This window comes from Callionymus lyra, chromosome 1 (genome assembly GCF_982586985.1).
Source record: "Callionymus lyra chromosome 1, fCalLyr1.hap1.1, whole genome shotgun sequence".
Classification (NCBI taxonomy): Eukaryota; Metazoa; Chordata; class Actinopteri; order Syngnathiformes; family Callionymidae; genus Callionymus; species Callionymus lyra.
In genome coordinates, this window is record NC_141818.1 from 18,320,289 (window position 1) to 18,339,406 (window position 19,118).

At 37.9% G+C, this 19,118-nt stretch overlaps 1 protein-coding gene across 1 annotated transcript in view; it reads left to right on the plus strand.

The window, feature by feature from the left end:
* LOC148088278 (transmembrane protein 132D) overlaps positions 1-19,118 on the plus strand; it is a 41,735-nt gene that overhangs the window by 18,449 nt on the left and 4,168 nt on the right. Inside the window, exons 3-5 of the mRNA XM_087795890.1 lie at positions 7,556-7,693; positions 13,017-13,209; positions 16,328-16,471. Coding sequence (XP_087652016.1) covers positions 7,556-7,693; positions 13,017-13,209; positions 16,328-16,471 — 475 coding nt within the window. The remainder of the gene's footprint in view (positions 1-7,555; positions 7,694-13,016; positions 13,210-16,327; positions 16,472-19,118) is intronic.

Here is a 19,118-nt window from a genome sequence, read left to right on the forward strand (position 1 = left end):
AAAAATAACTTTAGAACTCCTCACAATTTGTTCAGTGACTTCCCAATAGCAAGAAATACAGTTTACTCACCCTTGCATGAGAGGTGAAACTCTACTCAGTCTGGAACCCTATGGATAACCATGACCTGGATGAACCTACGCGGCCAATTAAAAATGTCCTTAGAATCTTTGCAATATTTAGATGTATTTCTCTGCAAGCCTCAGTCTAACTGCTGTGTTGTATTCCACACTGTTTAAGCAGTGTTTCTTAATAATATTCACCAGATGTTGCACTATGACCCAGATCTCATAACTCTTTAATGAAGTGAATCGATCGTCGGCCCACTTGTGCAACCCGTCCCATTGAATAGTTTTGCATGTGTACCGCTGGTCTCTGCGTGAGAGTAAAAGGTGAAACAATAGTGGGATTGAGATTGATGGCAGGTGCGACACCTGAGAGCTGCTTTTCTCACACACTGTCAGATTTGGTCTCCGCAGCCATCTGTCTCCTCTGCCTCTGCACCTCCCCCCTCCTCAACCAGACGCTGTGGACACTGGCTTCTACTTTTCAACCACGCAAAGAAAAGATCGTCCATTTTTTTTTTTAACTCTAGAGGGACTGAAATGATAAAACAGAGCTTTTTGTTGCTGTCACTTTTTATTAGTTGCACCGCGATCCTCTCCTCACGATCCTCAGAGGTGTTTTGTTACAGCGCTGTGTTACTTAGAAGCCAATTCATGCGTTTGGTTTCACTGAAACTGAAATCGTTGGTTTGGATTAAAGTTTGAATTCATTTATTCCAAAAGAAAGAAGTTTAAAATAAGTGGTTAGTCAAGAGAGAACTAGTTTTCCTCCCACAAACCTTACAGAAGTTAATTGAGTACTCATAATTGTCAGGTATGAGAGAGAGTGTGTGTGTCCTGGTGACCTTACCAGAGCGTCAACCACTTCTTTTTAACGTCCTTCATTTTAAGCACAGTTAAATGTTATATACAGTCCCATAAATGACACTGACAGCCAGATGCCACAGCTCTCCTGGTTTTTAGCCGTCTGCTTCGCCAAAATTCAAACTTCACTCATATATTTTAATGTAGCGATAGAAAGTCGTCATATCGTAAAAAAAACAACTTTTAAATTCCTCCATGGTGCTCGTCTGTAACATCCATCTTATATTGAAGCCTCAACTTTAAGAATTGTTCAGAAAAAGATTAAACAAGTCAATATTTAGAGCTTGTTTTTAGCAGAAGCTGATAGGCCATCAGCGTAAATCTTGCTTATTTAAGTGTAAATACAACAAATAACGATGAAAAATTCATAGAAAAGTACAGTTTGTTGAACCACGTTAAGCTTTGATTAAGTCACACATTCACCACCACATTATTTCCAGTAGATTGTAAACTGTCCTTAGATTGATTTAAGTTCAGCATTTTTCGTTTTTATTAATATCTTGTATTTATGATGAGTCTGACATCTGCAGAACAAAATTATCCTGCACATCCTAAATCGAGTTCAGATCTGCCGTCTCCACTTGGGAAAATAATCTCACGCTATCTGAACCACAATCTGATGAATCCTGACATGTTGAGATATCTGGGAAGAAAATTAATCCACCGGTGAAAAACTAAATCTTTTAATATCTTTATATAGTTAATTAACAAAACTGAAACCGAGACCTGGGGCTTATAGAGTGCTGTCAACCTACCCCTGTTAACTCGAATTTATTGAAAGGTTGACTTACCAACATCATAATCAACATCACGACTGGAGTTGGTTATCATTGCCAGTCTCCTAAATCGATTCGATTTGGATTCATGAGTTTCAGAATCAATTTATTTCTATTCATTTTTTCACTTCTAATTCTTTCATGCTCTGCACTCTACATGCTGTTGCTATGGGTTAACTTAAAACAACTCATAGCATAAAACGAAAGGTACAACAATGACCTGTTGAGGGTGTTTTATAAACAATTAAAATAAAATAAAATGGAAAGTCTCAAATGCAACAACAATATTGTTGTATTGTATTAATAAAAAAAATATTAACTTAAAGCTTAAGTCAAGTCCAGTGACTTTGTTCTCACTTGGTGATAGTGAAATTCTTGAGGAAAAGTTGAAATGTTATAGCTACTCCCTCTACCGACTGCATTTTCATTCACACATTCATACATCCTGTGAATAACTGTTTCAGTCAGATGTTGACGTTGGACCATAACAATGTAGTTCTAGCCACTAACAAGCCGTTTGAAGCTTTGTTTTCTACTCCAGAATATGGGTGTTATTTTGTCTGGTACCCTGACAAGGCTGTTGTCGGAAGCTAATGTTAGCGCAGCGTGATACCTTGTTGTGTGGGTTCTGTCTTGAGTTTGACTTCATCCATCAGTGTGCGAGTATTTTATGCATGTTGTAAGCTTCAACCCGACATAAACACGACGCTGCGCGGTGAGGTGTACATAATGAATCTCATGCTACATTAATTGATATTATAAAACTACTTAATTTATTTTATACTGCTACCACAAAAAACAATTCATATTCCTATGTTGTGTTTACAACACTGGTTATGAAGGTTTCTGATTTAAGTTTTTTAGACCAACCCTAATAACAAAGCAGTTTGAAGCACATCTATAGATGGATCCAGAGGGTCAAATTTAACCTCCAATTTGGCCTGCTCAGGAGTAGATCATTCGTTCAGAGTAAGTCAACCTAGTTATCTTAACTAGATAAGTAAGAAACTAGCTTTGATAGCCTTGAGTTAACCCTGAAGTTACATTACAGCATGAATTGAAGCTGAAGTTAAAAGCTAAATCCAAGCAGCGACTCTTTTATGCTTGTCCCTGTTATTACAGAAATACGTCCAACATAGGTGAGTCATGGTGCTGACCAGCCGTACAGAACCAAAAGCCAAATAATGTATTGCAGGAAATAAAAACCGGTAGAACAATAATGTAGCAGGTGTATTGTAAGTAATCCTGAGCGGGAAATAAACAACTGGTTGGCTCCCCTGATACAAATAAATAAGCTTAAACCAGCTGGCAGCTGTTGACACACTTTCTCTGACTCCACCCTATCAGTGCAATTTTGAGATAGCGAGGCCTGGTTCTCTGAAGATCCACTTGACTTTGAAGTCTTATTTTACATTTCGGATAAATTAGAGCCTGTTCTTGCTTTGAGTTTTGAGTTGCGCCCAAATAAGGGCCACGCAATACAAGCTAACATCTGTCACATATAGTCTTTTTAAAAAAGCGTAACGGCGGTTTCTTTCTTTGTGATTGTTTTATTTCATGGCACTGTGACTTCAACTTTAGCCGAACAATCCTTTTCACAGTTCCCGCTTTGTAGTTACCAACTTTCTGATGCATGAACACAGCGTCCGGGGGTTTAGCTCAGGTCACTGGAGATGTTTTCTTAAGGTAAACTGTTTTCATGTGAACAGCTGCTGATGTGGCATGAGATTAAAATCCTCCTCGCTGGTGAAATGTTGCTTGCCCGCTTTTGAATCATCACCTGTGAGTCAGACGCTTGTTTGAACTTGAAGCCAAATAAATAAATAAAAAAAAGTGAGTGTTTTCCTGCGAGACCAAAGGATCAGTCCTCTGCCGGCAGCGATTCAGCCTTGAGCCAAGATTAGTCGCCGTGGAAGAGCGTCTTTGCGTGTTTGAACTGACCGATGGTGGTAAAGCTCACGACAGAGATTTCCTCCAACATTTCTAAATACAAGCTTTATCGGAAATGATTATGGTTTTGCAAACTCGATTCTTAGCAATGTAACCTTTTGATTTACCACACTTCTTTATCATCACGGAAAGCCCAGTCTTTTCAAACGCAAAGCCTGCGACGTGCTCCGTGTCAGATTGTTGTCTGAGATTGCAACCCTTCAGAGATTTCTAATGCGATCAGTTTATCATAAGATTGGGAGATAAAGCACCAGCTTTCTTTTCAGATGGAAACCAAATATCCCAAGCTCCTCCACTCAGCCTGTTTTCTATCATTTCAGATAGAAATCTGAGTCGTGGCAATACATATAAAACGTGGTAAACATGAGTAATTTTACATGATACACATAGCTCCAAACAGCCAGGGTTGTCATTCAGATAATATAAAGTTTTTAAAAATTGCCTCATTTAATGAAAAAAAACCTCTCAAAAGTCTCAAAAAATATTAGCTTAATAGGATGTGGCCCAGTACAAGATATGAATGAATACAAAAAACGTGATAGAAAGAGGTAAAAGTTTGTAAGTATTGTGTATTTTGTCTGAGAGACACCTCTTATAGTATATCTTTGACATTACATTGAAATTAAGGGTTATGTTTAAATCAGGTAGGGTTAGGGTTAGGGTTAGGGTTAGGGTTAGGGTTAGGGTTAGGGTTAGGGTTAGGGTTAGGGTTAGGGTTAGGGTAAGGGTTAGAGTTAGGGTTAGAGTTAGGGGTAGGGATAGGGTAAGGGTTCAGAGAAAGAACAACTACCTTAAAAATGCAGCTAAATATTGTATGTGGCACACAAGAAAAGGGGAGAATGGGGAGTGAGAGAACAAAATTAAACGAAATTGAAGTAGAACATAAAAAGAATATTGTCATTTAGGTACATCTTTCCTACTTCCTGTGAATTTGTTCAACATCCCAGCATATTGTACACTGAATTATCGAAACAAACTATTAGGAATGTATTGTTTAAACTGTGTTGTGTTTGCACGTGCGAGTGTTGATTGTTCCCCAACAAAACAATTTTAATAAATTGTAGAATTGTTTTTATTTTCCTTTTTTAATAATGCAGACTATTATATTTTATTTTCTCAAATTAAACATGGATATCAAATGATATCATTCATTTAGGGGTTAAACTCCTTTAATTCCTTTGGCGGTATTACACAGAGATGAAGTTGGTCATGTGATTAATGCAGAAAAGGGGAGAATAAGTTGAACGGGTGCCAGAGGCTTAAAACGGAAATCAACAATATCGGTGTCCAAAACAACAGTAGAAAAACAAACATGATTACATCAGAGCGCTAAATGAAGTACCAAGCCTAGGGCTGGTTTGCAATCAACCACAGCAGAGAAGAAGCAACTGTGCCGTCAATTCTCATTAACAGAAAAAACACATTAAATCATTTCATAGTCAAGACAAACATGTACAACCAGGAGTCTCTAAGCTCTTCTTCTGAGGGCGTCAGACTTTAGTGGTTTGCTGCTGCAGCTTCAGGTACGAACTAGACAAATGTATGAAGATGGCCGGCTCTGTCCCGGGGTGGCCGTTGATAGGGTCGAGGTGGTGGAGGACAGGATGCTGATGGCCATTTCTACTCCTTCTTTTAAGCAGCTGGAAGGACAAATCTTTTTTATTTTTTTGTGTGTTTGATGTATATATGTAATATATATGCGAAAATACATCACAGAAGTCTAATTTGAGGTTTGTGTTTTACTAGATTGAAGTTTATCTGTGTTAAATATTGCTCTTTATTCATTTGTTCAGTGAATTCAGATACAATATGATGGTGTAAAAATGAGTACAAAGTACAAAAATTGTAAACAAATGTTACCCAAATGGACCCGTCATATTATTGTCGTTTTAGCTTTAAAAAAAAAATCTTGTTTTCAATGCTCACATAGATTAATTAGGGTCAAAAAAGCATTTTTTTAAAAAAAAAATTGTAATAATAATAACAATAAAAGTAATGTGTTAAATAAATAAATGTAGTTAAACCAAGTTACAAAGAGCACCAGGGCCATTAAGCATGAAATTGGAGCAATTTGGGTGTCAATAAGACGGATTTGGGAAGAAAATAAAACCAAAAAAATAGTCAAACTCAGTTGACAAATGAGGAGCCAATGAGTTTGAGCACATAAAGGATTTCTCAGCACTGTATCAAGAAGATTTCTGCATGAGAGCCGCTGTCTGATAAATAATTTGGCTGAGAAATGATGCAAAGCAGCAGCTTGTCTGACACCAGCCACGAACACCAATCTCTGGAGCTGAAGCCCTGAAGATTCACGGACGATTCTCCTGTGGAACACTTTGTATTATTGCTTCGTCAACAAGACACATAAGTTCATCTTGCTTAAATCTTTGTAACAGCAAGTACCATTGAGCTTTTATTTCAGTTTATTTTTAAAATTTTACCAGAGGTTAACATTTCAGCTGAAATGTTAAGTCGATATTTTAAATATAAAACATGAAACTTGTACCCCTAAAAAACATGAATTGTGGTAACGCCTGTTATTTTGCTGTCGATGCCAGGATCTTTAGTAAAAAAAACACTTTTATTCCATAAGAAACATTTGTCAGTATCATTTAGGGAGATCACTGAACTTGTGATGTGTGACTCTCAAGGCTGAATTTCATGCATGTACCAGGATGAAGACAATTGAGACAAAGAAAACTCTTGACACTCTTGAAAGGCTTAGACAAGTAGTGAAGCTGACATTCTTAGAGTCTTTGTGATGTGTGGAAAAACTGCCCTTAGCAGCAGCAGATATGGAGCTATAGGGTCATGTGTTCAAAACTCGATGAGATAAGAAGTTTGGACTTCTGGGCCGTGTTCTTAGTGTGACTTGTCGTGAGTTTCTTTGGTAAAAAAAACAACAAGAAGAAACATTTAATGAGCTTAATGTCTGTCGCAGCCTCTCTTTATGTTTCCCAGTATCCCCTGAGCTCATAACATGGAACATTTATTATTTATAATATAATACTTATCTTCAGTCAGTCCCCCAGAAGATAACTAGACAAAGATAAACATGCAAACATAATAAAAACAATAACTTAAGGAGGCATGTCAATATTTGTGTCATGTGTATCAATAACTAGAAAAAAATAATCACTGTCTTTATTTAGTACCACTACTGGCGAAAAAGAGAAAAGTGTGTCTTAAATATATTATTATTGGACTCTATTGTACTCTAGTATGTTTCTGTTTGTACAAAACTCTCTTTTAATTGAAATATTTACATTAGAAAATCATCAATCCCGCAAGAATCTACCTCAAAGGGACTAATTGTATAAACAAAGTGGGGCGTGATAACTGCTGGATGGAGAAGCAAAACTATCATGGCGTCATTATGGGCTTTGCTCTCGTAACCTCTTCTTCGCTGAGATTTCAGATTGGGGAGAACTTAATAAAGTAATAACTTCAAACCTCATCATGATGAGGGACTTACTGCATCTTGGAGAGAAAGACTTGAAACATGAATGAATGAGTGAATAAATCAGTGAGAGTTGGGTTTTCACATTAGTTTCCATTTAACTCGGTCGGTATTGACTGGGTCTGGGGATCTGTTTTGCATGGACTTGTGATTTAACAGCGCTCACAAAGCATAACGGACCATGATTATCTTTCCTTTTTTAATGATACAAATTACAAAGACAAAACCAAGGCCAAGTTTGATTAGTCTCGGTCTCTTCAGATGGTCCCGATTCCTACAAAACTCACCTGCTAAGTTTGCTTCATCTTTTCTATGATTTCCCTTAGGATTAGTTCATTTATCTATCTATCTTAGACACAGCAACTAATCCTTAGTGTATTATGGGTGTAAAATAAAATGAAAATTAAAGATGTTTTTAATCACAAAGTTTGTCTTCTTACAGATCTACAATCACCAAAGGTGTGGTCTTCAGGACAGCAACGCCGAGTAACACTGCACTCTGGGATATCACTCTGGACAAAGATGCCGATGGTTCCATCGCTGTGAGCTGCCAGAGGAAAGGTGCCATTCCTGGAAAAAGGTATTTGCTTTAGGCAATGATAAGATATTTTCCTTCGCAAACTACTTTCAGCGTATTCAACCTGAAGTGGGTCTTGTTGGGTGGAACAGTTTTAACACATTTGGAGTGATGCCCTTGGAGGACTTGATGGATACTCCCTGAGCACACTTTGACTCAACGTCTTCTTTTTACGCCTCTGGAAGTAAAGTGGCACTATCGTTTCAGTTTTAATACCTCCACTGTGTGAGACGCAACCATCTATAAAGACTCCAGTGAAAATTCCACCTCCATGCTTTGTAGTAAATGGACTTAAACTTGTGACCTCGGCCGGCTGGTGGAATCTCCTTGTGACGCTGTTATCGAGGCTCGTGCACCTGTGGACAGCTGCACCTCTATCCAAGAAGTACTTAACTTGTTCCTAGACCTCATTAAACAGGGCTATACTCCCAACAAGCAGCTTAACTCAGATCTCCTTGCGAGGGCAAACAAGTTTGTGGAGCAGTTCCGCAAGACATTCATTTAATGCCAAGTCATGCACTGACCTTTCTCCATTAGAATACAAATAAATATTTTAAAAGCTATATCTAAACAAACCAACTGTTCTTTAACCCATGATAACGACTTCTGTGATCTGTGCTGATATTAAAATCACAACCCTAAGGGCGAATTAAAAATAAATGAGTGAAATTTGCAGCTTTTATGGGCTACCTTTGAGCATTTTAGAGAATGTGTTTGCTTTGACAGGCGAAACTATTAAATATTAAGGAGCAACGCTAACCTTTACTTTATTAGCTATTGATCCAGAGTAATGGTCAGAGATCAAGGGAGGCGGAGACGAGAGTGCAGGCAGGGTAGAATGGTTGGAGGCACTCGTCTGATGGGACAGAAGAGTGGATGATTAAGTGAAAATAAAGATTAATAGCACAGTAGAGAGGCGTATCATGATGTATGAAGGGTAGGAGTTGTAGATGCTCAGATTTTTAGTAGGAGTGACAAAGAACAACAATACTGACGTGCAGAAAAGTTTGGTGGCAAACAAGAGGTTACGAGAAGTCTATTACTATGTAATAATAGTCTTCACTCCTCTTGATGCAGCGAAGAACGCCCTGCTTCTTTCTTTATACAACAAGTCGCTTGGAGGTGGAGAGTTCCGGGATTGATGACGCGGGGTGACATGTTTTACCAATCAAAGCAGAGTGGGCGTGGTTATGGTAGATGATATTATATCGTCAGTGTTTTCAGAAGGCGGGGCTTAAGCACATTTTCTAATGTAAATATAACAATAAAAAGAGAGTTTTATCCAAACAGACACATACTGATGATACAATAGAGATCCAAGATCAACTGAAGACACACTTAAATCAACATATGATTTGCACTTTAACTGAATGCAGCCCTCATAAGGTTGAAGTTAAGCCGATGAAGACATGTTTCTATCTAACAAAAATTGAATTGGTAGTTGAAGAGGATGCTAGGCCAACCTAGTTAACTATCCGTTTGGATCTTATTTGTAATGGTATTTCTTATAATAGATGTGCAAGTAGAATTTGCTATTTAGCCAACGATTCATGACTAATGCATCATCACTGACTTATATTAATCGGCAGGATAAAATATCACCTTAATATACAGGACATTCAATTTTTTTATCTGCTCAGACTTCAGTCTACTGATGCTGCGAGTACAAAGTGTGTTCAACAGTTACTGCCCTCGAAAAACAACCTCACCACTGCACTGTAGGGGTTCATGGAAACTTTTCTAGTGCATTCATATATTTGGTGCTATAGATATGAGGGAAAAAAACACAGTTTTGTCTTTCCAAAAATCCCCACTATGAAGGTGAGTTGGATTACAATCTTCCAAGAAGGCAGCAGCAGCCAAGTTCTAATATACGGTTTTGTTGATCGTAATCTTCTGGAAAAGGCGTGCACTGGTTTACTGATGTGTATGCACTGATCCCCACGAACAAATAACCACACTTCGAAACGATTCAATCATTCACTGGGGTGACATAAAAAACATCTTTCACAATGAAGGTGGTTAGGTGTTCACAGATTTATAGCATGAAGATGTTTTTTTGTTTTTATTCACAAAGATTCGGTTCAGAAGTTCAATAAATAATTCTTACATTTTCAATTTCTTTCCTCCATGTAGCTCTACCCATTTTTACATATAATTATATTGTGGCCATATTTGTGAGCTTTAAAAAAAAAAAGAACAAAAAAAGATAAATTAAAACCACAAAAAAATACTCTAAAGAAAAGCTATTCTATGTTTGGTTCTGTTGCAAAAGAAAATAACAAAACATATGTTGTACTTCATTAGTTACCAGCCCTGTGATCATGGTCTGTTGCAGAGTTAATGAATGAAATACAAAAAGATTAAGATTAATATTTTACCATTTCACCATGAAATAACATCGCTTAAATATTTAAAACTAATGAGTTAGCTTAAGAATGCTTAAAATAAATTGTTTCTACTGAATAAACGTAAACTAATCTTTTAAGAAGTCCCTGAAGTTCATGGTCAATCCAAACCAGCAACAATTCAGTTGATTCTTAAGTATTTCACCGCAAAGCTCTTTAGTTTCCTGTTAGGATTCTAGCACAGTTTTCCAAAAATAAAAGAAAAAAAAGGATCTATTGAGATTTCATTTCAAACAGCAGGATTAATTTTGCCTCGGGAGACATAGGAAAAATCCAATGCAAAATTAAAGCCCTAATCTGTGTGCAAATTGCTTCCATTGCTGGAAAAGAGCAATTTGTCCATATCCAACTTTTAAAGGATGAACACTGGATAAAAAAAGTGGATAAAGATAAGCATGTTATAGTTTAATAAATAGGACAATGGCATAAGGTCTGTCAGTAAAAGAAAGTTCTTTGAGTGCTGCAGTGGAAGCAGCAGCCTGCCATAACCATTCACTGCACTATTTTCTATTGTTTTGACCTCATTAAAATGTTTTCCCTGTCCTGCATGGATTATGGTATTGTTTATCGCGTCCTTTTTATGGGTGAACATATTTTTTCAGTCGATCGTGTGAGCTAATCCCTTCCAAAATGTCATGAATGGGACTGAACCCCTGCAGAGACTGTCGATTCTCACACCACATCTGGGCTTTGACTTTTAGTCACTCTGCCTTTATCAGGGACACAAAAGTATTTGCTGTATCTGTACACGAGAGCCGTTCTATGCTTCACACGGGGCCTTTATTAAACCACAGTCAACCGTAAACAAGCCGTAAAAGACCCTGTGTTTTTTATAAAGCCTCACAAGAATGATCACAACAGCAGCATATCTGTGTTAATGCATACTTAGGAGGATATACTCATACTTATGTGAACATCTTGTTTTGATACTCCTTTTAATCTCAGGTCTGACAGCAATATGTTCAGATTATTAAATTACACAAAGTGTGGATCTAGACTAGAGGATCATGGTTTGAAACTTAATGTTGGATTAGCAAAATATATCTCCTGCTATTGTCACGTACGTCGCCCTTTTAAAGCCTGTTGTCGTGCACAAACCCAGCATGTTTCGAGACACACAGCTATCCATAACGTGTTTCCACACACATAAAAACACACACACACTAAAAGGTCTGATAATATCTGGGTGGGTATTGTTTTTTTCCTGCACCAATATATCTCCTCTATAGTTCTATAGTTTGCCAAGAAATAAAACAGAGGATACTAACTTGGGCCATGAGAGAAAATTGAATCCGCTGCGAGGACACTTTGTCCTCGTTGGCATCACTGAGAGGCCATTAGAAGTTGCACAGGCTTATAGTCTGTTCAGTATGCAGCAAGCCGCCGTCCTCGGACCACCTTTTATTCTTTGCACATTTCACACAAGCAGCAACTCAACACTAGGAATGTAAGAACAGAACATTGCAGGAGCTCAGATCATGTGTTGTGGATGATGTGTATACAGAACTGGGAAAAGTGGGGTCAGCCCTTTTAAAAGCAACTAATTCAAAAACCCAACTCTCCTGACTCACTCACATGTTTCAGTTCTTCCTCTCCATGATGCAATAAGTCTCTCCTCATGGTGTTTTAAAGTTATTCTTGTTCTTGTCGGAAATCTTGGCGAACGAGAGGTTACGAGAGAGCACTCTATTATGACGTAATAATGGGCTTCACTCTGCAGCAGCGAAGAACGCCCTGCTTCTTTCTCCATCCACAGTTCCCTTTGAGGTGGAGACTTATGGGATTGATGACCCTGAGTGACGGACCTCGATGTTTAATCATCACCGCCGAGTGGTTGTGGTTATGTTAAACTTGATTTTAGTTTAAGAAAAACCAAGCGTTTTCAGTGGGCGGTGCTTAAGCGCATTTTTGTAAATATCTTTATTAACAGAGAGTTTTGTACAAACAGACACATACCCTACAATAGAGGTCCAAGATCAATTTGAGAGACACTTAAATCAACACATTTTGCTGTCATTATGCGGCCCTCTATTTCAAGCATAATTGTTTTTATTCTTAAATACATACTAGAGAAGTGTCTGAAGAAATTCTGAACAACCTTTAAGAGATCACACTTGACATGTTGTTAAACCAGCAGACTGATGGATCAGTACAGAGTCGATGAAAGTACAGAACACACTGAAGTTTAATCACCGACCTTCCACTCAGACATGATTATCTCTGCACGCATGCACACTGACGTGGAGAGGAAATTTCTGGCGCCAATGGTGAAATAATCATATTAGGTGTTTGGTGCTGCGAGGGTAAATATTCTCTGTCGCAGCCGCTCATTAACATGAGAGTAAAATCCTCAAATCCTTGGTAAAAAAGAGAAAAAAAAATATCTTACCCAAGCTCTTATGGGAATCCCAAACTTTCAAGCCAGAGTGCAGATATAAGCTTTCTATGTGGTCCAGGATCTACTTTGTAGATCCACAAAAGTAGACGCTTCTGGGTTACATCCAGAGAAATGTTATATAAGTAAGTAGAACATACTTCAGTTGAATATTGATACTTGGAGAATCAATGGCTCTACTGTGGATGTATGAGATCATAAATTATTCCTCGTCTGATCCTCTCAAGGAGCAGCTCCTTCACGCCGAACCTATCCCGGATCCTCATGCTTCTTTAGGAAAAACTCCTTGTAAACCCAATCAAGTTCTTTTACCAAAATATATTGACTTAAACAAACTTTTTTGGACACTGATCTCCTTTTATTTGTTGTTTGGTAGACAAAAAATTAATCCATTATTGCAACTACATTGACGTAGTATCCGTTATCAACATATGGCCCACAATTCTTTGCATCTTCAATTATTTTCTACAATTTAACGAATTTTTATGAAGTTTGAGTGACAATATCTTCAACTTCCACTCAGACCGGACGGCAGCCTGATCGATGTGCTTCAGATGGACTTCGAGGTGGAGGAGCTGAGCAGTCCCCTGGACAGTCAGGTGATCGTGTGGCGGCTGGAGCTCCCGACCGGGACCAAGACCGTGTCCAAGACTGAAGGAGCCATGAGGATCTACACCACACAGAGGGATTTCGTGGGCCTCGCTCCGCTCATCATGGTACGCCAGGGATCACCCACATGTTTTTCCAAAATAAAAAACCCGCCTCATTAAGCAGCGACTTTAAAAGCAGCACAAGAATCCTCGCCCTTGTTGTCTGTCATAAATATAGAGCCTTCATCCTCCCGTGCAACGGTGTGTGAACACATGATGTATAACGCACTTTGCTTTAATTGTGCCTGCCTGGTTTGCATACACAAAAGGCTGGTCATGTGTTGGGTGGTTAAGTAAGTGGGATTTATATAAAGCAACGTGACCTGGTTGTTGTTCCAGCAAGCTGAAGTTAGTCGCTTGCATGTCTGTCATACGCTGCTGCAGTGATCAGGTGGAGATTTCGCTTCTGTTTAATTCATCAAGCGCTGCTATAATTAATCCTTGAGAGATTACACAATCATTTACACTTATTTAAGTGTGTCTGATTGGAGTTATGATGGTTAAACACGTCCATGGTTTACTCATTCATTTAATGTTCTTGGAGATTTGGACCTTATGCTGGAAACAAAACAGAACGATTGGACAAAAAAACTGTCTTTAACGCCACCATATTGTCCATTTATAATAAATACTGCAAGAACTGGAGGATAGAAGTCGACTTCTGCTCCATTTAGATCAGTTAAAGAACAAGACTCCATCTGGTTTTCTTTTTTCCTGAACAGTAAATCTCACTTTCTACTCACACACAAATCCATACATATAGACAAATACACACAACCTAATGATTTCCACTTCATTTAAGCAGTGTGTTTTACCACGGCACACAGAAGGCATTTGAAACATCCATCTGCTTCAATTTCAAGCTCTGTGAATCCATGGATGCCCACATATGCAGAGAGAGGGAGAGAGATGCGGTGTGACTGCAACCACACTCAGTGTGAATAATATATAACTCAATGATACATACGCTCCTTGGCTAATCAAAGTTCTCCCAGAAACCACTGGAAGCAAGAAGAACCTGAAGAAAATTCAGGCGGAATTTATGAGCAACACTTGGCCGGATGAAGCCAAAGAAAATACGTATTTGTCCAAACATTGAAATAGATCCACAAAGAAGGCGAGGGTCTATGTTTAAATAAGAATTCTATTCAGTATATGTGTTTCAGAATACATTAAAGTTGTCCAGATACTTCAATCGCATACTCGATAACCCGCTCCCCCCAAAGAATGACAAATATGGATGGATAGATAGATAGAGTTTATTAATCCCTCTGGAGATCTTCAGTAAATTAGGGTTCCAGTTCGGTACAGCAAGTTTCATAAAAAACAAAAACAAAGATCATACAAAAGAACAAAGTGCAAGTACAAAGAACAAGGATCAAAAGAAATAATGTCAAGAAAAAAAATACGAAATTTACAATTGTTTTCTGTCTTTTACCGGCAGATAGTTTCCTATTCAATCACAATTAAATTGAAAAAAAAGTATGCAGTGAAGATCCACTTGACCATAAGATGGGTTATGAAGGAACGAGCCAACCTCATTTTGGTTTAACTACGCTACTCGTTCACTGGAAATTAAATTAGCTCGGAAAATGGAAAATAAATCCATGATCATATTCGCCGTATAAGCCTTTATCACATGTTTTATCTGACCGCCGGAGTGTTCAGAGAGATCTCGACAATAAAATGAGGAAATCCCATAACAATATGTCACGCTCTCTATCCTGCTGGCCACTGAGCGAGAGAAGGATGTGATTCAGGGAATGGAGGATTTCTCAACGCGCTAGAGTAGTGTAGTGATGCTGCGCACGTGTTCCACGGCGGGATTAGAACCCATTTCAACACGTTTCATTGCACTGTTCTAAATCAGTGCCATTTACCACAGATGGACACTTTGTTATTGCATGCTGGGTTTTGCTTTTGGATCAACATGTTGTCCTCGAGTTCACCAGCTTTTTGTTCTCTCTAAATTTAGAGGGATATTCTCAGAATGTTTTCTATATTTTTTTGGAAACCCCTTATGTTAGAAAGTAAGTCTAGTGAACTATTTTGTTTCAGTTCTATAAAGAACAAGGTAGCAGTTAGAAAAACCCCAAACTTTGCATTTTCATTCTTAATAAATAAGCAACATCTTATTATTTATAACACACTTTTCAAATGTTCTTTTTATGGCATAAGTCATAGAAGAACATATTATATGTCATATGATACATCACGCAGAAGCACACGTTTGATTGTACATGGGAAGCACCATCACGTATCTAGAGCCACATCAGAGATAATAGTGTGCAAGTAGTGGAACACGCCACTAGAGTCGTGCCATTTGTTGGCCATCATGTCCCCTGATGGGCTTCTCTAGTGGGGCTACCCCAGAGATTAAAGGAAGACAAGGAACAAAAAACAGCTAACACAAGATAGATGGATGACTTTTATAAAAAACATTGAAAAATTGACATTGGGAAAACATCCTATATGTAATAAATAAATGGTCAATAAATACAAGCATTGTGTTACATAAATGCAATCACTTTTTAGTCTAGTGTTTTGTGTGGAATCAAAAGAAATGAAAAAACATATTTTTTATTCAACATGGTATTTGTAAATGAAACAAAAACATAATTACATTAACTAGTCCAGTTGTCTCGATTTTGAACCACTCTCTCTTTGCGCTTGATGGATCTACTGACTCCTTTAAGAAACATTTTAAGACGTTTCTATTTGTTCAGGCTTTTCCTTGAATTTCTTGAACTCCTGTTGTGTTCTCAGTATTATCTTGATCTTTAAAGTATGTACTTTTTTGAGTATTGTTTTGATTGTTTAAGCGCTTTGTGACCCTGGTCTCAAAAAGCGCTATATAAATAAATATTACTTACTTACTTTGATGACAATGAGATGAATGAGAACCTTCACTGATTTATTAAAAGCATTGACAGGATCAAATAAAAAATATGTTAAAGTATTGGAGTATTTTTCAATACATCTATAATTACTTGTTAATGTTATAAAGCAAGTCTAGTTAAGTATTTCGTTTATAAAGAACAAGATAGCATAAAAAATAAAACAATTTTTCTTTTCATTTCAAATTGTCAAGTTGTAATGTCAAGTACTCGTCTCCTCCATGAGAGAGGTTCCCCTTCATCATTAGCAATTGTATTTCCATACTTAACCTGCTGCCTCTGAACAGGACACGGACATACTGAACACAGCGGTCCTGACGGGAAAGAAAGTGGTGATGCCGGTGAGGACGGTGGCTGTGGAGGAAGATGGAGTCGTGACGGACGTCTCCGACTACACTGACTGTGACTCCAGCGATGAAGATGTTCTCAAGGTAGGTTTTTTTCGTTCGTAAGAAAAGAAAGTGTAAGAAGGAATCAAAATTTCATATCCGCCTCTGCTTGAAGTGAGAGATGTATTTGATCCTTCCTTATCCACCTTTGTAAGATAAAAGTCAGGTTCGGGTGCATAAGTGTACAAAAAACAAATCAACAGAAAAATATGTTGTAAAATTGTTTCATTTACTCACATTAACCATATAGAATCATGATCGCCTCACAGCAAAAAGGTTGCTGCAAACTTCTGTGTGAAGTTTGTATGTTCTCCCTGTGTTGCATGGGTTTACTCCGGGAGCTCCAGTTGTTATAAATTCAACATTTTCCGAATGTAATTATAATGGTCATCAACATAATTACCTTCAGTTCGCGTAAACATCCCTTGCACGTTTAAAAATAAGTCTCTTATTTTCCCAAATATTGAACAAAACATTTTTTTGTTGTAAATCATTCTGAATATAATATTACAGTACATGTTGTTCCTTTGGACATATTTTAGTGATTTTATTTTAAAGGGCAATGAGACGCTTTGGTTAAGCACATTTAATTGTAAAAACTCTAGATTAAAAAATAAATATTAAAAGTTTGAGGTAAAACAAATTATGATTAAAGTTGAATTTATGTTGTATATAACCATAAAAATATGATTTCTATGACCTCTTTCAATCAGAAAGTGACGTGCTTGTGACACTATAGTGTTACTAATGATGTTGTAGCGATAGCCAGGAGATAATGCTGGATTAGGAAGTTGTTTTATCTGGAAAAAAAAAAAGGTTGCTTATATACTCTCCCTCAGACTAAACCTGAACATGAATTATGAATTGTATATGATAAGAAAGCTCATTTGAGGCAGTGATGTGAACATGATGTTCATCTTAAACAACTAAATCCAAGATTCCTATTTATCAGACAAACCTGAGCACAGCTGAGCACTGAAAGCGGCTTTGTGTACTGATGAAATTGAAAGTCGAGCTCGTCGACCCCACGGGTCAAAGGCTGGTAAACGTATTTAGTCAAGAGTAAAGTGGCACCAGATAAAAGGCTGCGGACAAATTGAAAGGTTAGTCACTCACTGCTCTCTTATAAATGGTGTCAGGCAACATGTCTACTTACTCTGCCAAGGAACTTGATGAAGTCAGTCAAGATAAAAAATATATATACCATCATATCCGTACTATAATCTACTACTTTTTTACCCACTCTAAAAGCTGCAGCTTATTCAACATTGTATCTATGGATTCAAACGGGTAATAGCCTCCAGGAGGCGCTCTAGCAGGTAAAAAAAGGAATTGGTTTTTAATAGATCTAGTTTTAGAGTTTGCGCTAATGATTGAAAACACACATGTATAGGATTGAGCTTTTAAGTGAAAGCTGGTCGACCTCGCAGTTGAAGAAATAATAAAGAGAAAACGAGAGGAGAACATGGTAGACTTGACAATGATTGTTTTACTATCGTTTTAAAGCCCCGCTTGGAGAAAAAAAACAACCGCCCTCATCATGACAATGTTATGAAGTTATTGCTTTATAAAGTTCTCCCCTGTCTGAAATCTCAGCGAACGAGAGGTTATGAGAGTGAAGCCCATTATGACGTTTACTCCATTTACTCCAGATGTAATCAAGCCCTGCTTTGTTTATACAATTAGTACATTGGTAGATAGAGACTTCTGGGATTGATGACGTGCGGTGACAAACTGTGATGCTTGACAGCAATCACACCAAAGTGGGTTTGTTTATGGTAAACAAGATTTTAGGTCCAAAATTCACGTGGTCATGCGGATGAGAGGCTGGTTGGATGTACTGCCAAATTCTTCGGAGACTTACTGTCAAGTTATGAACAATCTATTCCTTGCCATACCTGTGAGGTGGCAAACTTGCTCACTATAACAGACAGAATTGTGAACAATCTTCGAGAGGAATGGTTATTTTGTGTCTCATAAAAAATGGGACCAAAAACAAAAGTGTTTCTTTCATAATTTTGTTCAGTGTATGCACAAACATAGGCGGTTGAAGCAGCTTGCATTGAGATACTGAAAATGACGGTATATGAAAAAAAGGCTTTATTAACACATAAATAATTCAAAGTCAGGATCCATACAGACATGCCATGATCTTGCTCTATCACGTATGCTCATGGGATGTTGAAAGTCGTGCGTGAGATCACTTGCAAGAGGAGCCTGTGATGACGCGTGTCCTCGCAGTCGTTCAGAACGTCTGCACACGTCTGTGGATCTGCAGCGATGACACAAGGTTCTCTCAAAAATAGCAGCGCTGTGTGGCAGAGCATTCCCGAGACAAGCCATTCACCCAAACAAGAGGAATCCATTTGCGATTTTTCCATTCCTCCATAGGCCATCTGTCAATGTCACATTATTTTTCCTCCCATCCTATACGAGCCTCCTGCGGCTGGTGACAGAATTTCAATGCTACGTTAATTATCTAATTTGTTCAAAGACGGGGCTGAGAGGGGACCACGTTTAAAAAAAAACAAAAAAAAACAACTCCTGATTCACGTCTTTAAAATGTCTTAGTATTTCTCTGTCAAAAGTTTGCCAAGGTCACTTTTGAGATTACAGAGTAATGAATGTAGTTGGTGGTGAAGGACTGATGTTCAGCACTGCGCCACATCATATTTTCATTTACATAAAA